Source organism: Hippocampus zosterae, chromosome 8 (genome assembly GCF_025434085.1).
Source record: "Hippocampus zosterae strain Florida chromosome 8, ASM2543408v3, whole genome shotgun sequence".
Lineage (NCBI taxonomy): Eukaryota > Metazoa > Chordata > Actinopteri > Syngnathiformes > Syngnathidae > Hippocampus > Hippocampus zosterae.
Genome location: NC_067458.1, coordinates 4,233,006 through 4,260,944, shown reverse-complemented (window position 1 = coordinate 4,260,944; position 27,939 = coordinate 4,233,006). Strand labels below are relative to the sequence as shown.

Below are 27,939 nucleotides of genomic sequence, written 5' to 3'. Positions count from 1 at the left end.
CAAAGCAACTTAAGGAAAGAAAACAATCATCGACAGCCTTGTTTATGTAGAATCATCGACAGCCTTGTTTATGTAGAGTGCAAAGGACTGTCTGTGATCGTATGGCTGGAGGAACTGTAGCTCGTCAACGTGGAGCCGAGTTTCATAGAGATGTGGAGAGGAACGAGTCAGCGCTCAAAAGTAAAGTGTAACGAGAGACATGACTAAATGCGACTGGAGAATTGAATTGTAGCAAAAGTGAGTGATATCTGTGTTACGAGTGCCTTAATACTCGTTCGTGGATATATTTTTTTTTATTTCTCTCGCCTCTCATTTTCTAACAAAACGTGTAAAGGACTTTGTTCAGTTTTGTCATGTTTTGTTTACAGCACTTGGGTACAGCCACAGTTATTGTGACAGCAATAAATAAACCTAAACTGAAAGAAATCAGCATGCTAAATGCCATCAACTTAAAGAGACAATGAGGCATAGGCGGATAACAGTGGCGGATGCTGGTCTGTCAAGGAGGGGAAGCTCATTTTCAGCCTATATCATAAAATGTGTCCGTTTATTTCTACGTGAATTCTACTCTCCGTTCCTTTTCAAGAAAATGATCTGTGACCCTGGCATACTTACAAGGTGTCTTTTCCAGGGAAACTGTGGTGATATAAATCAGTCTGCGAACACAAGCAACTACAATAAAATCCACCAGAAATGAAAGATTAATTTGTCACTAGTCGTTTTCAACAAAGAGAGTGTCGCTAAGGTGATAAGAATACATCTCCAGTTCAACTCATCTTTAAAAGCGGAGAGCGGTAAATTATATACAATTACTCCCACAATAATGCCCTGATCAACACAATCAGACTTCATGACATTTAGTTTAAATATAATCATAAAAAGCAACTGCTAAGACAGCAAAAGATTTTCAGGTTAAACATTATTCAGGTCGTGTGTAAAGTGGACAGGGGGTCACGGTGGTTATTGGTCAGTGAACCCTCTGAACATTATTGACCGTTACCAGCAGTCGGACAGTTGAGCAACTATAAAGACAGAGTGCTCAAAATCCCAATGAGACAGACTAACTGACCGTGGAAGTACCGGTACTCTGTTAAAATGCCACGGTTGGTGTTTGTTTTATTTCTGGTGTGCTATGCACCAGTATGCATTTCTGGATTGAGAAGAGAATATTTCCTCAAGATAGAGGAAGTTAATTGGAACTATGCACCGAGTGGGATGAACCTCATACAGAACCACACAATCCAGGAAGATGAGTAAGTCTTTACTTTTTCCATGATATCTTTTTAACCCTTCGACTGAACCAGTTCATGGTGTACCTCGCTGTCAGAGTTATCAATTAGACATTCATAAGTCCCAAGGAGGAGAGGAGACACTCGATTCTGGTACCAGGGGGGAACGGAGAGAATCATTAGGTTTCAATTCTTTCACCCACGGATCTCACCGCTCGCCCTCTCATTTATTTCTCATTGGGAATCGAATGCAGGGGTGTGTCCAACCTAAGGAGTGAGGGCCGTTGAAGACACGCACTGAACTTGTTTGACTACGTGTGTGCTTGTGACTGAAAATTACATACACATGAGCAATCATGACAAAAACACCAAGTAAGCTGCAGCTGGTGTTGACAGATCCATCCACGTCTAACCTTGTGTTTGATCTTATTATCTTATCTCTTTCCAACCACATTCTCAGAAAGATGATTGTGTCTCCTAACTATCAAACAGTGCACTAAGCATTTTTATTTTTAAATATGAGCATATATTTATCAAGCGCATAAGTGCATCTTTATTAAGAGCATAAGCGTTGTCATTTATTAAGAGCATAAGTATTTTCCATTGCAAGCATAATAAATTCACCATTATTAATATGCAATGTATGATAACTAAAACTAAATTACATAATTATTTCTTCACGCGCCTACTGTCCGAAGACAGCTGGGACAGGCTCCAGCATGCCCCGCGAATCCTTGTGGGAATAAGCGGATCAGAAAATGAATGGATGGTATTTTTAACCATTAACACTGTGATACCACTGGCTCAGTCTGTAAATTCTGCAATTAGACTGTGGATCAAGTTGTGGGTGATTGAAGTCATGACTTTGGAAAGTGTAGTGGTTTACGTAGATGATTGCTATGCAATTGGCACGAGATCACTTCCCACTCCATGTACCCATGAGTGTCAATATTAGTGACAGCCTGACTGGGCCACGTGCTGGCCTAGATGTATAGTATGTACCACGTTTACAGTAAATGTGGTAAAAGTAGTGATCAGAGCAGAAATCCCAAATACAGTATATCAACTTGAGCAACCAAAACATCTCGTCAGTCTCAATCAGTATGACCATTTTGGCAGAGGTTAATTAAACTCTGCCTACGTATTCAGATTTATTTAATTTAGGATTCCGTTTCTATTAGAGCTGTCATACGATTAAAATATTTAATCTAATTAAAAATGCAACTGTCATAATGAACTCAAATGGACTAAAAAATTAATCGTGATTACTCACACTTTTTTTTTACTTTATCGTTTCGGAATTTCCTTTTACATTTTTATCCTATTTCCCTCCCCTCCCCCCATTTTAATCCTCTCATCAACATGGAATCACAAATCAGTTTTCTATGTGCCAAATGCAAATATTTACTGAAATAACAATTTCGATTTTTAATTTTACATGAACATTTTTCACTTGGAGCAGTTATTCACACATAATCTCTCACACAATATTACTCTCCATCAACAACAGTGAAAACAACATTTTGTCACAAAACAGCTGCTTTAATAGCTTTTTTTTTATAAAATCAAAACAGAGCAATATGACTATAAAGTGCATATCTAAGGTAAACTAGTACTGAGCCTATAGTGCATTTAAACCATGGTTGCATACTTCGTTTTTCTCAAGTTTGCTTTGAACACAGCAGTCTGTTTCTGTATGTTTGTTGAAGAACAACGAGACACCAGACACCAGTGTTCATTATGTGCCGCTGTATTCAAAACTGCCCGCCGTACAAAAAAGCGCACGCACTTTCCCCGTGCTGCTGGGGCAAACCATTCTGAAAGGGAGGGGGGTCACTCCCCCTAACACAGTCAGGCTATGTTGATTGTGTTGGTCCTTCTTGTGCGGAAGTCTCACTACGGTTTTTGTGTAGACCTCATTTCGAATGACTACACTTGGTTCGAGGACAACACTGGAGACGTTTTATTTTCGCTAGGTCGCTACCACTGTCAGACAAACACACAGAAGCTCCACCCGCTCTATTTATATGGACGCAGAACACTGTAACCTTCCACACAAAATAGTTCCAAACAAGTAACAATCGTGTCAGTGGCATACATCGTTTACCTGTATGAAACAGAGAGAGAGAAGAACAGATAACTTTGGTCTTGTCAGTGGAGCAATCGAGCAACTTTTTAAAAGTAAACTTTCCATTCATAAACTCTTTAGGTATCTGTTTTCGGTGTCTCGTGCTGCCGTGGCTGGCAAAACAGACATGGGCGTGGACTTCTGCAGCGCGCTTGTTGTTTTGTTCTGGTGTATTTATAGAGCAACGTAACATCAGCTTGTGACATGTGCCGCGTTAATCTCGCGAGAAAAAAATTAATCCCGTTAAAATTCATTTAAATTAATGCCAATAAAAACGCGCTAACTTGACAGCTCTAGTTTCTATATTAGTATAGTTTGCGGCAGCATGATGAACTATTGGATAGCACTACTGCTTTATAAGTCTTAGGATTTGGGGTTCCAATGTCTGCTCTGGTCTCCTTTTGTTGGTTGGGTTTTCTTGAAGTACTCAGGCTTGCTCCCACATTACATAACCATGTTTGTTAGGCTAATTGAAGACTCCAGATGACCTACAATGAGCTGGGCTAGCCCCCAGCTCGCCAATAACCCCAATTACTCTAAGCGTTCTAGCAAATGTCAAGTCTGCATTGAATGAATTTGGGAATGATGACAAATGTTCACTCATAAACCGTAAGTAGTCACTATTCAAATTATTTTTGTTATAATGCTCGGAACGATTTTGACCTGCAAAAGCAGACCATGTTACACCGTGTTTTGCAGCGTGGTTAACTGAATGGACACACATTTATGATTTTCACTGCAGAGAAGCTGCTGTCTTTCTTAAGAAAGGCCCACAGCGAATTGGCTCCACCTACAAGAAGGCTGTTTATAAGCAGTACAGTGATGTAACATACCGAAATGAGGTGCTGAAACAAGCCTGGTTGGGCTACCTGGGTCCCCTGCTGATGGCTGAAGAGGGAGACACTTTGATAGTCCACCTAAAAAATGCAGCATCCAGACCGTACAGCATACATCCTCATGGACTGAACTACAGCAAAGGCAGTGAGGGTGAGAAATTCATATCTTGCCGTCCAAATGAGTTGAGGCATGACTGTGAAATCTATTCTTTGTGTGTGTGTGTGTGTGTGTGTGCGTGTGTTTGTGTGTGTGTGTGTGTGTGCATGTATGTGTTTTAGGGGCATTATACCCTGATGGTACCGCCTCTGAGATGAAAGGAGATGACTCAGTGGCTCCTGGTACAACAGTAACCTACGAGTGGACCCTCCGACATTCCCACAGCCCAAAACCAACAGAGAGCAACTGCCTGACCAGATTCTATCATTCCCATGTGTCAACTCCAAAAGATATAAACTCAGGATTGATTGGACCCCTCATTCTTTGTAAATCAGGTACTTGTGAAATAGAGATTTTTTTTGAGGGAAGAGTGGCCTTACCGTGTGGAGTTTATAGGTTCTTCCCATATTTACGTGGGGTCTGTTTAGGTACTTCAGCTTCCTGTCGCAGCCTAAAGACATCTAGTTTATGTTAGTTGAACAATCTAAATGTGTTTGTGTGAGTGTGACCTTGAATGGTTTTATGGAACAATGAGCCAACACAGTGATTGTGAGGTGACCAGTCCAAAGTGTGAAGTCAGACAGGATAGATTCCAGATTTCCTGTCATCCCAAAAAGAGAAAAAAAGCAGTTGCAGAAATCTTGGTTACCCAGGGACTAAAATAGCTCCCGACTGGCTCTCCGTTTCAAAGGGCTAAATCCTCCCATTTTCCTGCCCTCCAGTAGTGTGAAAATTGGTAGAGGACGAAGGTATCTTAAGGCTGTAACAAAAGAGGACACACCCAGGTACTGGGATTAAGGGAAGTTTAAGTAAGAATGGCAAACGTAGTGTAAAGTGGAGTGTTCTCCATTTCTCCAACGTATTTTTCTTAGTTCGCTACTGTCAAGGGAGAACCACACCTTATTAGTGGAATGGCCCTCACCACGACAAGTAGGAAGTTCAGAGGCAAAATAATGCCCAGGCGAGATGAGACCAATTGTGAGCTGGTTGAGATCTCTGCAGTCTCGACTCATAACTGGGCTTTTATTGGAAGTCACGCGATTACAACATCATCATCAATACAAAATAACGTCGAATTATTGAAAATGACATCCCTAGGCAATTATTATAACCTTTTTATGTTCACAGTTGGATAAAGTCCATGTGTCTTGTGTGGAATGAGCAATGAGCCTCTTTTTGGCCATACATTGTAGGTTTCAGAGAAATATCTGCAAATGTTTTTTGCATACTGTGTAAAACTAAATAAGTAAAAATGTCTGTTCACTTGGTTGACCATCCCTCCTGTTGACACACGGCAAAGTCCATGCGTCACAGCAACCGCCCAAGAAAACAGCGCATGGTTGCCAAGGTTTGTCATCAGGTTCACTATAAAGGTCATGAATCAAAATAGCCCCCTCTTTTTTCCAGCCACAGTTTCTGAGTCTGATGCCCATCTCTGTCTCTCTTTAATAATGCCTTGTAGGTCCCGGATGTCACCAGTTGGAACATCAACTTTGCAAACAATGGTTGCTGCAACCTCCTAAATTATGTCAAAGCTTCTTTGGTCTTCTTTGATCTTTGTTGGCCGGAGAACATTCCGTCGTCCTTATGACTTTCGCTAACCTATTTCAACGTACCTCAGAAGTTCCTCGACAGAAAACACATGCCACCAAGCTCTGCTTTTCACTTTCTTTTCTTCCTGGAATCCAACTTCTTCTCAAACAATATCGAGCTAATTGTGTTCTCTCGACACAACGCACGTAGCTGGAGGGACGCACCCATACCTCTGTCTGGCTGGATCCAACAGTTGGCTTAGTCAGCCGTAGGTTTAAACCACCTGGTAGTTTAGCTTGTGGCAGTGACAATGGAATACACACGACTAACTGTCAACATGTCTTTATTCCACAACTGCCAACAAGTGACTCTGTAGCATTGCAAAATTGCCCCAAAAACATTCATGTCAATACTCCCCCTACCCCCACACTAAAGTTACAAAAAAATATTGTTCTGCATTGGGCTCTGGCTGCATCTGGTTATTTCTGATTTTAATTAGACGCCTACGCCTGCTTGGTTGTGTTTCATTGTCCTCAGCGCGGGCAATATTAGCATCAGTTTTCTTTTCTCCTTCCTTCTTTTGCGCTTCCTCATGCCACACACTTGGAGTAACGGTTTCCTTGGCGTATCCCGAGTACGTTGTTCGTCGCAATCATGAATAGAGAGATGCCTCAGCAATTCTACTGTTTCTTTTACACTTACCGTTTTAGGGTCAAATTTGTAGCGCTTTTCCCATTTTTCCAAATATTTATTTCATCCCGGGAATTTTTGTTCCGGGCGGCCTCGTAGTCCAGTGGTTAGCACGTCGGCTTCACAGTGCAGAGGTACCGGGTTCGATTCCAGCTCCGGCCTTCCTGTGTGGAGTTTCCATGTTCTCCCCGGGCCTGCATGGGTTTTCTCCGGGTGCTCTGGTTTCCTCCCACATTCCAAAAACATGCATGGCAGGCTGATTGGACGCTCTAAATTGTCCTAGGTGTGAGTGGGGCTGTGGATGGTTGTTCGTCTCTGTGTGCCCTGCGATTGGCTGGCAACTGATTCAGGGTGTCCCCCGCCTACTGCCTGAAGACGGCTGGGATAGGCTCCAGCACCCCTCGCGACCCTAGTGAGGATCAAGCGGTACGGAAGATGAATGAATGAATGAATAAGGAACATCTGGATAAGACACTAAGTGGAAGAGAGAGACGATTGGGTAGCACGAGGGATTGGGTAAACGAGCACAGGTGGGCTCATTAACCTAATGAGACAGACACAAACAAAAGAATACTAAATCAAACCCAATATCAAAGACAGGTCGGAGAAGGCCAAATGAGAGGTTCTTGTGTCTGGTGGCCATCCTGGAGGCCAGATGTGAGGTTCTTTAACTTCCTAATATTTTACCCTCTTTATGTGCATAGGCACGTCAACAAGGCAATGCTTCCAATGTTATTATCATCCAAAATATTGTGAGTTTTGTTTCAATATTTTAAGAAAACCTTTATTAGTCTCACAGTGGAGAAATTCCCAATTCACAGCAGCAAGGTTATGAAAGGAAGAAGTAGAACAACAAAATATAGGAGCTGCTGGAAAGGCAGCCACTCTCGCGGCGCCATTTTGAAATCAAAATAAAAAAAATAACACAACACAACACATAGGAAACAGATCAGGATCAAGCGGTTCGGAAAATGGATGGATGGAATTTTTGTTGCATTTCTTTCTTTAGATCGGTTGATTTCGACCTCTTGAGTCTGTCTTCCCTTTTCTTGGATTTTACCATCGTCCTTTTGTTTCTAATCGCACATACAGAATGTGAGATTTTCTGGAGAAATGTTATGTGCCTGTTCACTCTCCCTGATGTCAAGCTTCTACCGTCAACTGACAGTCTTGGGCTGATAGCTTGGTGTTAAAATTCAAAAATCATGAAAAGTTTTAGATCTCCTTTAAATGCTCGTCAGACACACAATAACGCATAGCACGTAATCATGCAGATTTCAGTGGAATGAAACTTGTCACTGTTAGATTTAGATTCCACACCACTGAAACTGTTACACGAGTAAAAAAACAAAAAACAAACAAAAAAAAACTTCAAATGGTCACCAAATCCCAGACGAGCCCCCAAATGTCCTAAATGGCCAGCACATCCCTGACAAGCCCCAAAATAGTTCTCACTGATTATATGTTCGGAAGTTACATTTTCTGAACCATGCCGTTAAACTCTAACCCACAGTGGGAGTGTCTTGGGGGAGATCCCAGGGGGAATCAAAAAGGGAGGAACTTGGGTATCCTAGTCACTTTTGACGCAACACTAAGTCAAATCTCATAATGAAAATCATCTAGGCGTCAAGGTAGCATAAAATCATTTTATCCTTGAGGATGGTGACTGGGATTCATCCCAATATTGTCATTATAATCTGAATGTCAACTATGGTTCTCTCTATTTCTCCCTCGTGGTTAAACCTAAAATTACTATTGTGGTACCTCTACTTATGAAATTAATTGGTTCTGGAAGAAGAATAAAAATACATCAAAAGATGTTACAATTAGATAATTGCACAATAAATATCGCAAAATGTAAAAAAAAAACAAAGAATAAAGAATAAAAATGCATCTTAAAAAACGTAACTTTTAATTGTGTCATCGGTTTTTGTCCTCTTTCATTCATGTTCTCTTTCATAAGTGGTTTTTGCCTGGCGTTTTGTAAAGAACTGATCCAAGGACGTTCGCTTCTGTCGGCTTTTAACAATCCTTCGAAAATGTCCAAGGCAAACATCAGCATAGCGAGCGATCGCCCGACTGGTGGACATTTTTTCTGGGTGATTCACATTCGCTATCAACAAATTATCAGAACACCTTATGGCCCCAGGGGCGAATGACAAGGACACTGCATGACACATTTCTATCTATCTACACCAGTGGTCACCAACATGGTGCCCGCGGGCACCAGGTAGCCCGTGAAGACCACTTGAGTAGCCCGCCAGTGCCTGGACATTGTGATTTGCTAGTAGAAATTATGATTTAAAAATGCAAACATTGGCAGTACTGTGAGACATTTCGAAACACGATCAAAGTCTGACAATTTAAATCATCAAGTATTAAAAATAACACATCCTCATATTATTGAAGGTATTTTGGACAAATATGTTATTTCAGACGTGTATCAATTTGGTAGCCCTTCACACAATCGGTACACATGAAGTTGCTCTCACCCTCAAAAATGTTGGTGACACCTGATCTACACACATCGACACATTCGGTAGAAGCCCCTCTTAGCCAATGGGATGCCAGGATGTAGCTCGGTAATAACCAATAGCAGAGCAGCTCTAAGTATGTTGCGTTCAGGAAACTCGCAGCTGCGACTAGCAGGCCATACTATATATACGGTACCTTTCGTATCTTGAAATTTCTTTCATAACAAGAGACAATATTTTCCTGTTCAGACGTTTCGTAACTAGTAAATTTCGTATGAAGAGATGGTCGTAAGTAGAGGTACCACTGTAATTTAATGCATTGGCTGGTTCCCGCTTCAGGTTAAACGTATGTCACTTATTTCAAAAAGGTGTAAATCAAACAGGGCTCTCCCTACTGCTTAAATTTAACCTAGAAAGGCCTGAATCGAGGATGATGAATAATGGTGTTTGAATTCTGTGAACTGCAAATATGCCTATTATTAAGCCATTTGTCATGGAATTCAATTTATTTCACCATCTAACTTTCTTTACTCCACATAACATGGCGCACCCATGATATCATAAATGCTCACTTCCACCCAACCGTTCCTGTCCTCTTGGGTCATGTCACCGCAAGACAGTGTAAAATATCTTAACGTCTCAGATCTTTGGGATCGAACATTATGACATATATTGTATGCTATGTTGGCTGATATGCCCACTGAGGGCTCTAATAAATGGCATGCGTGTATTTGTACACATTAATTGTACTTGGAAATATGATTGTTGATGGAAAGAAAGATCGTGCAAAATACAAAAATCGAGGAAGAATTATATAGTTGAGTTGACCTTTATCTCTTTTGTGTAGGAACTCTGGACATACACGGTGACAGTTCAGCAGACTACCTGTATGCACTCATATTGATGGTGTCGGATGAAAACTTCAGCTGGTATTTAGATGACAACATCAGGACACATATAACAAACCCTGCCAGAGGCCTGAAAGAGGATGAAGATTTCATTGAGAGTAACAAGATGCATGGTGAGAAAAGAGATTCCGTTCCTGTATGGATTCCACCAACCCTATTATGTTCTCAAATTAGATAAACTGGGTTGCAGGTATAAATGGCTTTCTCTACGGTAACCTACCTGGACTGAGTATGTGCCAAGGGAACAAGATCCATTGGCATATGATTGGCTTAGGAAATGAGGTAACTCATCAACTATTTTAGGATGGAGATGATTTGACTCGACATGCTCTACTTTTGTAAACAGCTGTGCTCCGGCATAAAAACTGGTGCAACTGGATTTTCATGCAGGTGGAAGCCGTCTTTAGCATTTTGGGGAATTTGGCTGATGGCACAATGCTGGGCGTTCTTGAGCACTCACTTTTTTTTTTTTTTTTGCATGCACCCGACACACCTGACAATTTGGTGGCAGGAAACAAAAGCAGGTCTAAGTTGTGGTGCAGCTAGTGCTATACGATTTGGGCAAATCTGATCGAGGCGCAGATATGTCTGGTGTCATCGTATTTGATTCATAAATCTGAAAACAGCATGCATTGAACCTTCTGGGTCCTGATAAAAATCAATTTATTGAAAGTATTGGTATTATTCTCAGCCTTGTGCGGAGGGTTGACGCAGTCATGCACAATTGCGGGTGGAAGGCAGTCTCCAAGTGGCAATTTGACAGTGGCCAACTTGACATGTACAAGTGGAGATCTTGCAGTTTCACATAACCTTCTCCAAGTCCACAAAGCACATGTTGACTGGTTGGGCGAGCTCCCATGTACCCTCGAGGACGGCCGAGATGAAAGCCACACTGCTCCTCCTTAATCTGAGACTCGACTTCCCGACAGACCCTCCTCTCCAGCACCCCTGGACCAGAGAGGCTGAGGAGTGTTATCCCTCTGTAGTTGGAACATACCCTCTGGTCCCCCTTATTAAAAAGAGGGACCCGATTTGCCAAACCAGAGGCACTCTACCCGCTGACTGTGCGAGACGTGTCAACTAGGACAATTCCACAACATTTGTTGTTGACGGCATCCATTACTGCCAGTGTCCACGAGCAAGTTCAGGGGTTGCCACCACGACAGGCAAAGAGCGCCTTAACAATAGAGGCGATGAACGTGGTCCACTCTGACTCAACGTCCCCCACGGACGTGGGAAAGCTCTACCGGAGGTGGGAGTTGAAACTCCTTTTGACAGGGGATTCTTTCAGACGCTCCCAAAAACACCCTCACAATATGTATGGGTCTGCCAAGTCATACTGGTAGCTTTCCCCACCATCAGAGCCAACCCCCCCCACCCCCACACACACACACCCTAAGGTGGAGGCAGGCAACCCCCTTGTCCATCAGTGTGAACCCCAATGTACAAGCACTGAGTTCAAGTCACCAGAGCCCTGGATGTGTGTGGCAATGACATTATCCAGTCCGAACCTCTCTGCCTCGCACACCAGCTCGGGGTCCTTCCCTGCGAGAAAGGTGACATTTCATATTCTCGTGTTAAGCTTCTTTAGGCACCCAGCTCACTTTGCACCCAACACCTTTGTACCCTCCTGCAGGTGGTGAGGCCATGGGAAGGGGGACCCACATTGCCTCTTCGGGCAAAATTTTAATATGCCCCCCTGGTTGCGAGGATGATGGCCATTGTTCTGGATATTTGGGGATTTTATTTCATGAAAGCCTGACTGTGAATGGTAGGATGAAGAAGAACATGCACGGCCAAGCCTCACTGATGATCCTGTCCATCCCACTGAAAATGTTCTTGCTTTCCCCTTGCCTATGGACAAGTTTGAGTGATCAATGAACCTACCATGCATGTTTTTGCAATGTGGGAGGAAACCAGAATACCGGCAGAATACCACATGCAAACTCCTCACAGGACTGCTTGAGCTGGGTATTGAACCCGCAACTCCTGCACTATGAGCGACATGTCCTAACCAGTTAGCCATTGTGCCGCCTTGCTGCAAATCATCAGACAAATTAAAATTTGAGTTACACAAGGAAATTAATTGGGTGTAAATTTATTAGTGTTACACTGTTGATTTAGACTTTTACGAAAATTATGATTGTCAACTCTCCCCACAGTGGGGACACATCAGGAACAACTGTCGAAAGTGTATGTAAAAAAATACATATTTAACTGCCAATCTTTTCCACCTGCCAGGTGGACATGCATTCAGTTCATTTCCACGGGCAGATCCTGACAAGTGAAAATCACCATACAGACACCGTCAGTCTTTTCCCTGGTTCGAGCACCACAGCTGAGATGGTGGCAGACAACCCTGGACACTGGCTACTGACGTGCACCGTTAACGATCATCTGATGGGTAGGCTCTCTTTCTCCTCGACTTTTTGGAAAATACTGTCACATATACCGGTACTCAGTTCTGCCACAGTTACCTTCAAAAACTAGTTACTTTCCTGATTACTATGCTAGATTACAATTTACTTGAATAGTTGCATTCAGCAGATGCCAACGACCCTGCTTTACATAAAAATGGCAGCCAGTTTTGCCATTTTACCTAATTGGAAGTGCATTTTTAACAGTAAAGTTTAATAGTAAAATTTGTTTTTATTAAACATAAAATAATCTTTTTTGACTTGACATACCAGAATTATTTTATCACTTCACTTAAGATGAATAGATTCCCCTTTTTTTAAAATACCAAATAAATAAAATAAGGACACTCTTTCTGGACTTAACTTAAGATATATCTATCTATCTATATCTTGTCACGTTGTCACGGAGCAGAGTAAACTTGACGAATTGTATTTAAAACAAAGAAAACTAAATCCAAGATAAACAAAGTGCTAACAACCAAAACTAATCCAAAACTAACAGGAACAGAACCATGACAGAAACAAACATGACAACAGCAAAGGAGCAGCAAACAAACCTGACAGTAGCAAGAGCAAACAATGACCCGGCACTGAGTGTTCGTGCTGGGAGTCCTTTTAAGGCCCTAAATACCTATGACCAACAGGTGTGCAGCTGCCGTGGGAGCCCTACAGTGCCACCTGTTGGTCCCTAAAGCGAATCATGACATATCGATAGATAGATAGATAGATAGATAGATAGATAGATAGATAGATAGATAGATAGATAGATAGATAGATAGATAGATAGATAGATAGATAGATAGATAGATAGATAGATAGATAGATAGATAGATAGATAGATAAAATATATAGATCTATCTATCTATCTATCTAATAATATACTGTAAAAATAAAACCAATCTTTTTTTTTACTTGACATATTTAAATCTCCTCTCCGTGAGCCGTCACCTTACCGTGGTGGAGGGGTTTGTGTGTCACAATGATCCTAGGAGCTAAGTTGTCTGGGGCTTTATGCCCCTGGCAGGGTCACCCATGGCAAACAGGTCCTAGGTGAGGGACCAGACAAAGCACGGCTCACAAAGCCCCTTATGACAAATAAAATCGATGGTACCCAGTTTCCCTTGCCCGGACACGGGTCACCGGGGCCCCCCTCTGGAGCCAGGCCTGGAGGTGGGGCTCGTTGGCGAGCGCCTGGTGGCCGGGCCTACACCCATGGGGCCCGGCCGGGCTCAGCCCAAAGAGGCAACGTGGGTCCCCCTTCCCATGGGCTCACCACCCATGAGAGGGGCCAAAGGGGTCGGGTGCAATGTGAGCTGGGCGGCAGCCAAAGGCGGGGACCCTGGCGGTCCGATCCTCGGCTGCAGAAGCTAGCTCTTGGGACATGGAATGTCACCTCTCTGGCAGGGAAGGAGCCCGAACTGGTGTGTGAGGCAGAGAAGTTCCGACTGGATATAGTCGGACTTGCCTCCACACACAGCCTAGGTTCTGGTACCAGTCCTCTCGAGAGGGGTTGGACTCTCTTTCACTCTGGAGTTGCTCACGGTGAGAGGCGCAGAGCAGGTGTGGGCATACTTATTGCCCCCCGGCTCAGTGCCTGTACATTGGGGTTCACACCGGTGGACGAGAGGGTTGCGTCCCTCCGCCTGCGGGTGGGGGGACGGGTCCTGACTGTTGTTTGTGCATATGCACCAAACAGCAGCTCAGCATACCCACCCTTTTTGGAGTCCTTGGAGGGTGTGCTGGAGAGTACTCCTGCTGGGGACTCCCTTGTTCTACTGGGGGACTTCAATGCTCACGTGGGCAATGACAGTGAGACCTGGAGGGGCTTGATTGGGAGGAACGGCCCCCCCGATCAGAACTCGAGTGGTGTTTTGTTATTGGACTTCTGTGCTCGTCACGGACTGTCCATAACGAACACCTTGTTCAAGCATAAGGGTGTCCACATGTGCACTTGGCACCAGGACACCCTAGGCCGTAGTTCGATGATCGACCTTGTGGTCGTGTCATCGGATTTGCGGCCGCATGTTCTGGACACTCGGGTGAAGAGAGGGGCGGAGCTGTCAACTGATCACCACCTGGTGGTGAGTAGGCTCCGATGGTAGGGGAAGATGCCGGTCCGTCCTGGCAGACCCAAACGTATTGTGAGGGTTTGTTGGGAGCGTCTGGCGGAATCCCCTGTCAGAAGGAGTTTCAACTCCCACCTCCGACAGAGCTTTTCCCATGTTCCGGGGGAGACGGGGGACATTGAGTCCGAGTGGACCATGTTCCGTGCCTGTATTGTTGAGGCGGCCAATCTGAGTTGTGGCCGTAAGGTGGTTGGTGCCTGTCGTGGTGGCAACCCTCGTACTCGCTTTTAAAAAGGGGGACCGGAGGGTGTGTTCCAACTACAGAGGGATCACACTCCTCAGCCTCCCTGGTAAGGTCTATTCAGGGGTGCTGGAGAGGAGGGTCCGTCAGGAAGTCGAGCCTCAGATTGAGGAGGAGCAGTGTGGTTTTCGTCCCGGCCGTGGAACAGTGGACCAGCTCTACACCCTTAGCAGGGTTCTCGAGGGTATGTGGGAATTCGCCCAACCAGTCTACATGTGTTTTGTGGACTTGGAGAAGGCGTTTGACCGTGTCCCTCGGGGAGTTCTGTGGGGGGTGCTTCGTGGGTATGGAGTACCGAACCCCCTGATACGGGCTGTCCGGTCACTATACCACCGATGTCAGAGTTTGGTCCGCATTGCCGGCAGTAAGTCGGAATCGTTTCCAGTGAGGGTAGGACTCCGCCAAGGCTGCCCTTTGTCACCGATTCTGTTCATAACCTTCATGGACAGAATCTCTAGGCGCAGCCGAAGCGTTGAGGGGGTCCGTTTTGTTGGCCTCAGTATTGCATCCCTGCTTTTTGCAGATGATGTGGTGCTGTTGGCTCCTTCAAACAGGGCTCTCCAACTCTCACTGGAGCGTTTCGCAGCCGAGTGTGAAGCGGTTGGGATGAAAATCTGCACCTCCAAATCTGAAACCATGGTCCTCAGTCGGAAAAGGGTGGAGTGCCCCCTCCAGGTCGGCGGGGAGATCTTGCCCCAAGTGGAGGAGTTTAAGTATCTTGGGGTCTTGTTCACGAGTGAGGGCAGGAGGGAGCGAGAGATCGACAGGCGGATCGGTGCAGCGTCTGCTGTGATGCGGACGTTGTATCGGTCTGTCGTGGTGAAGAAGGAGCTGAGCCAAAGGGCGAAGCTCTCAATTTACCGGTCGATCTACGTTCCAACCCTCATCTATGGTCACGAGCTATGGGTCGTGACCGAAAGAACGAGATCCCGGATACAAGCGGCCGAAATGAGTTTTCTCCGCAGGGTGTCCGGGCTCTCCCTTAGAGATAAGGTGAGAAGCTCGGTCATCCGGGAGGGGCTCCGAGTCGAGCCGCTTCTCCTCCACATCGAGAGGAGCCAGATGAGGTGGCTTGGGCATCTGATTCGGATGCCTCCTGAACGCCTCCCTGGTGAGGTGTTCCGGGCATGTCCCACCGGGAGGAGACCCCGAGGAAGACCCAGGACACGCTGGAGAGACTATGTCACCCAGCTGGCCTGGGAACGCCTCGGGATCCCCCGGAGAGAGCTGGAAGAAGTAGCTAGGGAGAGGGAAGTCTGGGCTTCCCTGCTAAAGCTGTTGCCCCCGCGACCCGGCAATAAGCGGTAGAAGATGGATGGATATTTAAATCTTTATTAGAATGACAATCTCCTCCAGTCACACATTCTAGTGAGAATTTCTCTTTCAGCTTGAGTACATACGTTGCTGCAATCCATTTTATTCTGTTTAATTTATTTATTTATTTTTCAAGCCAGTCAACAATTTGACGATCGTACAGTGTGCAAAAAACATTTTGTCTTTTATTCCCGACTTGAAAACACAAATTTCTCTTTTACCATTGTTGTTTATGTGGAATGGTATGCACATGTGAGTTGTCAATGTGCTGAAAACATGTGCGTACGTGACATTACTCCTTCAGACACGAATGTGAAGTTGAAGGTACCCACAATGCCTCACTTAAAACTGTAAAAATTAGAATTGCCCTATTTGTGAACAGCTCTTTGTTTAGTACCTTTAGTGAATAATAGGATGTTCGGAATCATGTGTCCTCCTGAATTTTGTAAATTGTTAACTATTCTTTTTGTTACATGCTTAATATTTGGTTGAGTGACCACTGTGGTTGAAAAATATGTGCTGTGTAAGTCTGTGACCCAGAGGTGATCAATGGTAATTGTTTTTTGGGGTTTTTTTGGGTGGGGGGTGAAATGTGGTTCCAGGGTGGAATTCTGGCGTCACCTTATGAAAGTAAAAAAATATGACACAGTAGTGTTATGTGAGTTTGATTAGTCACTTTGGTGTCATTACTTGGCTGGGAAAAGTAACGTGTTGTATGAGTTGTACTTTTAGGCACACACGACGCACCAGCGGCGTTGCACCCATCAGCTGTGGGTGCAGATGGTTCGCTGGCAACGCTGCTAAAAGTTGCTTTGATCATGTTTGGGACCGCCAAGTCAAATTCTCAGAGCCAGAGGCATTGTTCTACGTTTTGCTACTACACAGAAATAGAAGCCTGAGGGCTACTTCTTGTGAAATATGGTGTTAGCCCTCCACGAGGTGCGTATGGCAAATGAGCGCCATTGGCAGCTCATGTGCACCGGGCTTTACTGAAAAACCTAAACACTTTGGAATAACATGTTACCAAATAACAGTAACAGTGATAACACAATATCGGCATCAATGCGATACACTATACTGAACTATTTCAGTCACCAACTGTATTACAGGTACTCATCCATGATGGCTTTTGTTTTTATGAAGGTGGTATGCAGGCTATATTTGAGATCAGGAAGTGTTTTCCAAATGTCCACAAACCTCGTCCATATGGTCAGCTCAGAGAATTCTTCATTGCTGCGGAAGAAGAAGTCTGGGACTATGCTCCGACATTGCCAACAGACAGGTTCCTCAAAACACATGCTCACAAGCACATGTACATACATGCACGGACATACAACCCATGCATGGAAGAAATGACGCTTGTGTGTCTTTGTGCAGCGAGGCAGAGATGTTTGTAACCAGAGGCGGAAATCGTATTGGAAGTCGATACAAGAAGGTTCGCTATGTGGAATACACTGACAGCTCCTTTCTGACAAAGATGCTACGCAGCCCAGAGGAGCGACATCTTGGAATTCTGGGTAATGTTACCTGGTTTGTATTACCAGATGGACCATGACAAAGAATGCATACAAAGTATGAAGTAAAATATTTGTTTCTACACTAAACAAACTCAATCATAGACTCATGGGATTTTCACCCATCTTAACTGCCTAAAAACCTCTTACAAACCGTTTCATCCAATATATACACTCTATTTGGATTGCATTATCCATTATTCAGCCATAGACTTTGCAAACACACTGCATGACATAACTATTTACATACCCACCATATTATTTAGTTTTTTGCATAATGTAGACCTTTGCAAATGCCACCGTGTCCAGATTCCTTTTGAAACAAAGTGCAAACATTCTGATTTTTTTACCTCCTCCAGGTCCTGTGCTGCGAGCTGAGGAGAAAGACACCATCAAGGTGGTCTTCAAGAACAAGGCCACTCGGCCTTACTCTATACAGCCGCATGGCGTACAGTACAGCATCGAACAAGATGGGACGCTCTATCACAATGAATTAGAAGGTTAAAACACTGTTCCTGTGTTGTGGAGCTTTCATTTAATGTGAATGAAAACTGTCTTTTCTCCATGATCGTTTAACGGACAAAAGTCTTCTTCATTCATTTAGAGTCCTACACTGCAAAAAAATTAAGGGAATTAAAACATGAAACGAGTAAGTGATGTTATCATCCATAGAATTGACAAAAGTCGTTATGTTTACATTTTGTGAGTTGTAACTAACACAATGATGCTACATTTGTGTAAAAACAGGGACAGTGACCCCTCCTCCGGCTGCTCTGGTCGCACCAGGGAAGACGCACACATATGAGTGGTTTGTGCCTGTGGGTGCTGGTCCGGTGCAAGGGGAGGCTGACTGTCTGACCTACCTGTACTACTCAGGCGTCGACCCTGTAAAAGACACAAACTCTGGACTGGTCGGACCAATGCTTGTCTGTCGACCGAGTTCTCTTAAGAAAGGGATCCAGGTAAAAAAAGGAAAGAAAGTGTCAATTTCTTTGACTTATTATTGCTGTACATTAAGGTTACCCTGTGAAGAGTTGGTCAAGAGTTTTACCAGAGTGAAAAGGAAAAGGATTATAGATGGTGGTGAGACAAGCTATGATGTGTGGTTTTGAGACTGTCTCCTTCTTCTGTGTATTACTACTGCAAAGATGGAGGAGGCAGAGTTACAGATGATGTGATTCACTTTCGGAATGATGTAGCTGGAGCATGAACTGTATGGGTTGGAGAGATTAAGGACATGTACAAAGTAGGGGCAGTCCAGACAGAATATCAGGCGAAAGATGCTGGAAATGGAGCTTCCAGGTAGGAGGCAAAGAGAAAGACCAAAGACAGGATTTCTTATGGCACTGTTATTGTAAAGTGGTGGAAATCACATTAATTGGTGCAGGTGAACTAAAATTTGAAAACTGTATTATCGTAGTATCGTTAATGAGTGTTAGTAACATCACTAATACTCTGCTTATTTTCTTGAATGGAAAACAAAATTTTCATCTTTCTTTCTTTTCTGTCCATATTGTAGAAAAACTATAAGAAAGAGTTTCACCTGCTGGCCACGGTGTTTGACGAAAACCTGAGCTGGTATCTTGATGATACCATCCGTGCTTTCACCACAGCTCCGACCACTGTTAACAAGGAGGATGAGGGCTTTGTTGAGAGCAACAAGATGCATTGTAGGCAATTATATTTACATTGAACTACCCTTTTTTTTAACATTATTGCCTGGAAGTTATTAACATAAATAAACTCAAGCCTTAGGTGCTAAACAACACACTAAAATGTTCACATTTTCATTATTTGATTAATTTTAGTCACACATGCATGTTTTTAACTTTTGTGGAATTCTGTGTCTCCCAGCCATCAATGGGTATGTGTATGGGAACCTCCAAGGCCTGACTATGTGTAAGGGGGACAAAGTCACATGGCACCTGTCAGGACTGGGTTCAGAGACAGATATCAACAGTCTTTACTTCCAGGGAAACCGCTTCATCTTTCGCCAGAACAGATTGGATACCATTTCTGTTTTTCCACACATTTCACGCACTGTGACGATGGAGCCTGACAGTATGGGTACGTGTCTCATCATTGTACTAAGAATAACCATGAGAACAAACATGCAAGATAAAGATAAGATAATCGCAAAGTTCTCAAAAATATATATGAATGGTGATTTTTCAGATCTACAAATTAATCGAGAAATGTGAAAATATTTCACAAAGTTGGCATGTCATTGTTTTAGGTGACTAATAGTGTGAAAAGGATCCTCATGGGGTGGAGTATTCAATAATGTTTTTACTAATCACACATACAATACAATACATGCTGATTTATATAGCGCTTTCATGATCATTTCTCTTACAATGTGTGGTCTTACACTGTTCTCAAATAAGATCATACATAAAATATAAGACGTACTGTACTCGGAAATACGCTCTGAGCGCACACTGGTTCATTCCGGCCGTTCGAAAACTCAGAGCATTGCTTGACCCTTCCAGGGACAGCGATTACTGCAATGGACATCTTATAATGTTATCAGGTTACAGAGTGCATAAAAGTGTTACATTTGTCATTTGTTTATTCACTAGGCACTCCGAGTGAGGACACTGTGCCACTGCTGGTTGCATTCGGAAATTAAGTGTAATGGAGTGTACTCTCCCTCTCTGAACACACCCACTTTCCTGGTAGTAGTAGTGCATGGCAATCAGAGTAAATTTCTGAACGTGTATATATTGTATACATAGTGGGTCAAAACTAGACTTACAAGAGGAGGTTAAATTTTACTGAGCAAAAACATTTTATTACATTAGCCCCTATATGTGTTAATATTAGATCAGTCCACAGTTCCCAAAGGCTCTGGATGTTGTGGGTCTGTCCTGGTTGACACACATTTGCAACACTGCATGTATCTGGGGCACAGTGCCTCTAGATTGGCAGACCGTGGTGGTGGTTCCCTTTTTAAAAAGGGGGACCGGAAAATCACAGTCCTCATCCTCCCTGGTAAAATCTATTTAGGAGTGCTGGAGAGGAGGGTGGAGAGGAGGAAGTTTAATCTCAGATTCACGAGGAGCCGTGTGGTTTTCGTCCGGGCCTTGGGACAGTGGCGCAGCTCTCCACCCTCAGCAGGGTGGTCGAGAGTGCATTGGACTCCACTCAACCAGTCTACATGTGCTTTGTGGACTTGGATAAGTCTTTCAACGATGTAGCCAGCTCTTGTGGAGGGTGCTCTGGGAATATCAGGTTTCAGACGCACAAGTCCGGGTTGTTCGATCCGTGCAGGACCAGTGTCAGAGTCTGGTCTGCATTGCCATCAGTAAATCGTATTCGTTTCCACTGAGGGCTGGACTCCAAAGTCGCCCTTTTTCACCAATTTTGTTCATAACCTCTATGGACAGAATTTCTAGGCACAGCTGAGGTGCTAACAGCATGCGGTGTGGTAGTCTCAGTATTACGACACTGCTTTTTGCAGATGATGTGGTACCATTGATTTCTTCAAGCTGCAATCTTTAACTCCCACTGGGGCAGTTTGCAGCGGAGTGTATAGCAGTTGGGATGGAAAAAAAAGCACCTCCATATTTGAGACCATGATTCTCAGTTGGAAAAGGGTGGAGTTCCTTTTCCAGTTCAGGGATGAGATCTTGCTCCAAGTGGAGGAGTTGAATGAAGTATTTTAGGTCTTATTCACGAGTGAGGGGAGGATGAAGCAGGACCTTGACAGGCGGATCGTTGCAGCATCTGCAGTAATATGTACTCTAGATCCGTCTGTTGTGGCAAAGGAGCTGAGCTGAAAGGTGAAGCTTTCAATACATTCCTACCCTCGTCTATGGTCACGAGCTTTGTGTTATAATCAAAAGAACTAGATCCTGGATACAAGCAGCTGAACAGGTTTCTGACAGAGTGTTCAGGGCTCTCCCTTTGAGATCCAGTGAGAAGCTCAGTCATCTGGGATGGACTGAGTCATGTCACTGCTCCTCCACATTTAGAGGAGGTGGCTCGGGCATCTGGTTAGGATACCCTGAATGCCTCCCAGGCACGTCGCACCGTAAAGAGGTCCCGTGGAGGACCCAGGATACGCTGGAGAGACTATATCTCCCAGCTGACTTTGTGATTCCCCTGGAAAGACTGGATGCAGTGTCTGTTGAACCTAAAAAGAAAGACAAATCAGAGATAGCACTTATTCATCAGTGTGTGTGTGTATGTGTGTGTTTGTGTGTGTTTGTGTGTGTGTGTGTGTGTGTTTTCCAGGTCAATTTGAAGTGGCATCACCCACGGTCAACCAATACCGTGGAGGAATGAGAGCCAACTACACCGTACAGAAATGCAGCTTTTTGCAGCGCCAGGGTGAGAGCATGTTCCACTTTAAAACTTACTACGTTGCTGCCATGGAGATGGACTGGGACTACTCTCCGAATCGTACTTGGGAGGCTGAAATGTTTCGCGGTCAAAAAAGGTAACACATTTTGTCCTGAGCCACTGAGAACTAGAGGGAACTAACTCAATATTTGGTCATTTTCCAGTTCCAGCAAGTTTATAGAAGCAATACAATCTAGAGTATTAATTGTTTATCTCTCCTCCGTGAACCTTAGCATGTAGAGTAGTTTGTGTGTCCCAATGAAGCCAAGTAGACTGGGATTTTATGCATTGGCAGGGTCGCACATAACAAACAAGTCATAGGTGAGGGACCAGACAAACTGCAGCTCAAATGACCTCCTATAATGAGGAAATGTGGGCAGCATTTTCCCTCTGACAGGCATAGATAATTGGTCCCCGTCTGCAGCTAGGCCTGGCTTTCGGGCTCCAGACCCGTGCCTGGGCTGTATTCATGGGGCTTAACCAGGCACAGCCCAAAGACACATGTGTCCCCCTTCCCATGGGCTCACCACCTTTGGGAGGGACCAATTGAGTTGCGTGGAACTCGAGCTGGGCGGCGGTCAAAGGCAGGGACCTTGACATAGGGCTCCAGACTGTTTTACTAGCCGTACAGTGGCCAAGCTGAATTTTTCTGGATGTAGAAAATGTAGGGATACTGTGAATGTCTGGCAGAGTCTCCTGCCAGAAGGAGTTTCAACTCTCAACTCCGGCTGAATTTCGGCCACATCCCGGGGAAGAGTGAGTCCATGTTGATGTGGATGACTGGAGCTTTAACCGTCAGGTAGTCAGTGACTGTGACTAGTGGCAACCCCTGAATCTGCTGATGGACACTTGGTGATTCGGCAATATTTAGCAATTAGTACTTCTTAAGGATAGATGCCTTTAAAGAAATTGTGGTTTTCCTCATATTTTAGATTTTGGAAACATCCATCAAATCTATCTATTGAATGAAAGATGCTGAAACAATTCGAGTCAACTGTGTTAGCAAGCATCCAAGCTAATGCAGGACTGACTTTCTGGGTCTCCTATTAATTTATTTTCTGGCTGTTTTTGCTTAAGGTAACAATGGACTTCCCTTATACTTCAAAAGCACAAGTAACTTTCTCTTTATATCAGAATAAATCTGTGTAATATGGCCACTCATCATCACATGGCAATTTATCGAAAAAGTAACAAGCAATTAAAGTTCATTGACATGAATACAGTATGTTGTTCATTAATGAAATATGCAGTCTATAGAAAACGTAAGTAGTTGATTTGCGCTCACAAGGAAAAACACTCTTCTTCTGCAGTCCAGCGTCTGTCTTCCTTGACCAGGATGGTGGATTAATTGGCTCACGATACAAGAAGGTAATTTACCGCCAGTTCACCAATGACAAGTTCACCAAGCAGGTGGAAAGAGGTGCCGACATGGAACATCTCGGCATTATGGGTAGGCAGTTATTGTGTAATCCTAATGTTTCTAAATTCACACTGGATTAAAGTGTGAATGGTTGGAATTGTACAGAATATATAATACAAATTGTCTCCAAAATATTCAATCTGATAACCAAATCTACTTGTCTCTTAGGTCCAATGATCCATGCTGACGTTGGTGACAAAGTAAAGGTGGTTTTCAAGAACATGGCATCCAGATCGTATTCGATCCATGCCCATGGAGTGAAGACAGAAAATACAAATGTTTACCACACCAGTCCCGGTAGGCAAAGACTGCACAACAACAAAATACATACACACATTGATTTTGCTGTCTTTGCCTTTGTTGAGTAGAATAGAATAGCTAATTGGATTTGGCACACTGTATTAGCAATTTCGTCAGATTTATTTATTTATTAATTGTGAATAAATCAATGTGGGCAATTAACAAAATTTGGCCGGGCCATCTTTTGTCATCCAAAATGTAATCGTCAGTCTGTCATGTTACCTTAACAACAATTCCTTCATCGTTTCTGTCAATATTTTTCACCGGTCCCCAGTCTGTCAATCGTCATTCCTGTAGTCCGACACACCCAACCCCCTACAAAAAACACACACACACACACACACACACACACATCAGAGTCCAACAGATGAAAAATCTAATGTGATTAAAATGGGAAATGGAGTGCACTATATATCGGTGCATCTAATAACATCCTATGGTGCCTAACCAAAGACCTTTATACACACACTTACACACATGCACACATAACACTCACATTCATTTCACATCCTTATTTGCTCATATCTTAAACTGTTCAGATCAAAAAAGTTTAATTTAAAGTAGGGCTGGGTGAAATGACTGAAAAGTATAGTGCGATATAAGTATGTCAAAGGGCTTGATATTGACATGTATTGCAAATCAGGACCCCAAAAAAGGCTGAATTGAGGTAATTTTATTCTAGCACATAATACAATACATTTACAGTATATATATCTTTAAAAATAAGACAAAACAACTTTGAAAAAGTCAAATAAGATGGTCAAAATAAAGCAAATAAATAAATAAATAAATAAGATGGGCGGATAAATGAATGAATGAATGAATGAATGAATGAATGAATGAATGAATGAATGAATGAATGAATGTCTTTTTGAACATAATAGGCTTAATAGGACTGGGTGATATGACCGCAAAATGTCTCACCAGAATATTTCACAACAGTCATTCTTGACAATTATTGATTTTTATTGAACCTACTAAAAAAATCTAAACAAAAAAAACAAACATGTTTTTGTGTACCTTGGAATGTAGTGTAACGTACAGTTTCTCAGGGCAGTTTATGGTCAATGGTTATTTGCATTAGATGCTATCCCAAAAGTAGTATTGGAGATAATTACATTAACATTCATTCAATATACAGTAAGTGTCGTGAACTAACACTTTCTTGCAGTGCATACACGTGCATGACTAAGCACTGATGGATGAAAAACCACCTCCATCAGTGTTTAGTCTGCCATTTTTCAACAGTGATAAAATTGAAATCATATTTATAGGCACCAAGTCCAGTCAAAGCTGACAGTTTTCCCCACTATACTTGACAACCCCCATATCCCCCTACCTTCGGTTAAGAGTCTTCGTGTCATCCTCAACAGCACACTGGCTTTTCAATCACACATTCTGTCAACACCACCCAGCTGTATCCATCCCTAACACTCCCCACTGTCGCGATCCTGGTTCATAGCCTCATTACTTTACACCCGGATGACTGCAACTTTCTCCCGTATTGCCTCCCCTCCCTCCGATCACTTAAAAAAAATGATGACTTATCCAGAACTTTACTGCTTGCATTTTGACAGGCCACAGACCCCTTCCACCCACTGCATCGCTCCAGTCTTGCGACTCCAATAGCTCCCTGTTTGGCACTGCATCCAATACAAAATACTGATCTGCACTTTCAAGGTCATATATAACCTTGCGCCTCCATATTTTGGACCTCCTTCGCATTGCTACACCCTCTCGCCCTCTTTGATTTTCGTCCTTCTTCCGTCAGTCTTTTCATCTGGCCACAAAGAGGTGGTAAAGCCTTCGGTTGCTCTGCCCACTGTCTTTGGAATTCACGACCACCTGAGCTCTGTAACGCAAACTCATTAACCATTTTTAAAACTACACTCAAAACAAGACACATCATTTGCCATTTTAATTGATGTTCTCTGTTCTATTCTTTTAATGAAGTTGTAATGTTGAAATGTTGATGATCTCAAAGACATAAATTGTCAAATGCTGTGTGTATTTCACAGGTGAGACTCACATCTACGAGTGGTATGTTACAAAGAATACCGGACCGACCACTGAGCAAGAAGAATGCTCTGTGTCAGCATACTACTCCACAGTGGACGTTGTCAAGGTGTGCCAATGACAGCACAATATGCACACCCTCACAGAGGCGTTGACATTTTACCTCCCTGTCTGCCAGGACCTGTACAGTGGTCTAATTGGTCCCTTGGTCATCTGTCGACGTAGTTTGGCCAGGTAAGAATTTCTGCATGTTGGGTGTTTGGTATGGGTGGTAACACTTCCTTCTAACTTATTTGACACAATGTGTTTGTGTGATGTCAAGATTTAAAACTACTCAACTGATGACTTGTAATGCATTTTGGGTCACTTTCTGCTAACATGTACTTTGAACTGTCCCTTGAAGGAGTTTGGGAATGAAGAAAGAAATCGAGGAGTTTGCCTTGCTGATGCTGGTATTTGATGAGAATGAGAGCTGGTGAGTATAGTTACAAAATAATCTAACAAAATAGTGGCATTAGCACATCAAGTCTTCTTAAAAGTGATTAAAAGTGTGAGAAATGATCAGGTGTGCCGTGTGATTTTTTTAAATTCTCAATATTGTATGTTTATTATGATTGTAATATGATGTACAAATGAAATATTGTTATCTGTTGATGCCAGCAACTCATAGTGACAGGCAGAATGAAATGCTTTTCGACTAAATGGCAGAATGAACTGCTATTCTGTGTTGTTCATGTTTTAGCTTTGTGTTCAATGAAACAGGCGGAGATTTCACACAAGATGAAAATTTCTTCAGCAAGCTGAATATACATGATGCGACCCCTTTTTTTTTGATTGGTGTGCCTTTTTTCAATTGCAAAATAGTGTCCTGGCTAAAACAGAGGTTGGGAATCATGACCTAAAATGTCGTAATCTAAGTGTCAAATATGTTTCATGTTTTGGTTTCCACTTGCCGTACTTAATTTATGTCAGAACATTGGCTTAATGGTCAATGTTTATATTCCAGGTATTTGGATGAAAACATCAGGACCCACATCAGGAACCCACGACCAAATTTGAAGGATGACGAAGACTTCATAGAGAGCAACAAGATGCATGGTCAGAAAAGCACATCCAGCACATTATTGACTTGAAAAATGATGCTGTGTTATGAATATCCTATTATTGTATATCATCTGGAATTTCATGAATTTAATTTTCAAACTTTTTCTTTTGTACTTTGTGGATAAATTTAGCCATTAATGGTTTTATATACGCAAACCTGAACGGCTTGAACATGGAAGTGGGAGATAAGGTCTACTGGTACCTGATGGGAATGGGCAATGAGGTGGACATACATGGTGTACACTGGCATGGGCATAGTGTGGAGTATAAGGTATTTGCAAAGTACAAATTGCATTGCCATGTGGTAGACTCACTAGGTTGAAAAAAATAAAACCTGCAATATTTTTTTCCAGCTGGGTGGAGGCCCGCACACTACTGATGTGTTTCAGCTTTTTCCTGCCACCTTCCAGGTAAATCTGTGATTCACGTGGTCAGTTGGCCGTAGCGACATTCTCCTAAGGCTTGTACAAACTGTAGTATAAATATTTGTTCTTCCAATAAATCTCTAGTTGACGTTTCGAGCAAATCTCTTGTAACCTACAGAATTAGTTTTTTTCTTTTCTGCTTGCTTTTACACTGTACAGACAGTAAAAATGCGTCCTCAGTATCCTGGAACTTGGATGCTTCACTGTCATGTAACTGACCACATTAAAGCTGGCACCATTGCTATGTATACTGTGAGTGAAAAAGGTGAGTACCAAGTGGCACTAAGGATATTGCATATGTGCTCTTATTTAACTGTATTTTTTTTTTGCTTGCAGTGAACAAGAGGGGATTCATTGGTTAAAATGTTGGAGTAAAAAGAGCTTAACACTTCTCCAAATATGTTCTGATTAATAAAAAATATATCATGTGAAAAATCTAAACAGTCTACGTTTGCATCATTATACTACAACATCCCAACATCATAACATTTTGAGGGCAATACAGTACAACCGTTTCATCATGGTTTTATGTCGAATGTAATGACTGTAACTTTGCAGCAGGGAGCACTATAACTCCAACAACTCAATCTTCAAAATCGGCCATCAGGAACAACCTCATCCGATTTTTAAAAAAAACAAAGTGTTGGGAGAGCAAACCTGATTGAGGCGTTTACGCAGCACGAGAGCCCAGGGGACCCGGGTGAATGTTTTACCACTCAACAAACCATTATAAAACCGGTGCATTATAAAACCGGTGTAT

At 43.0% G+C, this 27,939-nt stretch overlaps 1 protein-coding gene across 1 annotated transcript; it reads left to right on the top strand.

The window, feature by feature from the left end:
• The first annotated feature begins 1,006 nt into the window (after positions 1-1,006).
• On the top strand, positions 1,007-27,620 carry cp (ceruloplasmin). The gene is made up of 24 exons (XM_052073338.1): positions 1,007-1,253; positions 4,100-4,344; positions 4,473-4,685; positions 9,895-10,068; positions 10,146-10,237; positions 12,197-12,359; positions 17,197-17,335; positions 17,431-17,570; positions 17,927-18,067; positions 18,172-18,216; positions 18,315-18,529; positions 19,087-19,237; positions 19,422-19,634; positions 21,807-22,011; positions 23,225-23,364; positions 23,503-23,631; positions 25,653-25,759; positions 25,829-25,884; positions 26,054-26,125; positions 26,657-26,748; positions 26,886-27,025; positions 27,108-27,164; positions 27,339-27,444; positions 27,516-27,620. Exons 1-24 carry the CDS (start codon positions 1,096-1,098, stop codon positions 27,539-27,541), a joined length of 3,219 nt encoding a protein of 1,072 aa, XP_051929298.1. The 5' UTR covers positions 1,007-1,095; the 3' UTR covers positions 27,542-27,620.
• The last annotated feature ends 319 nt before the right edge of the window (positions 27,621-27,939 follow it).

Bases quoted from the DNA above. Each gene is read 5' to 3' on its own strand.
- cp (XM_052073338.1), top strand. From the start codon at position 1,096: ATGCCACGGTTGGTGTTTGTTTTATTTCTGGTGTGCTATGCACCAGTA. The intron at 1,254-4,099 runs GTAAGTCTTTAC...TTTTCACTGCAG, and splicing joins CACACAATCCAGGAAGATGA to AGAAGCTGCTGTCTTTCTTA. The intron at 10,069-10,145 runs GTGAGAAAAGAG...ACTGGGTTGCAG, and splicing joins TGAGAGTAACAAGATGCATG to GTATAAATGGCTTTCTCTAC.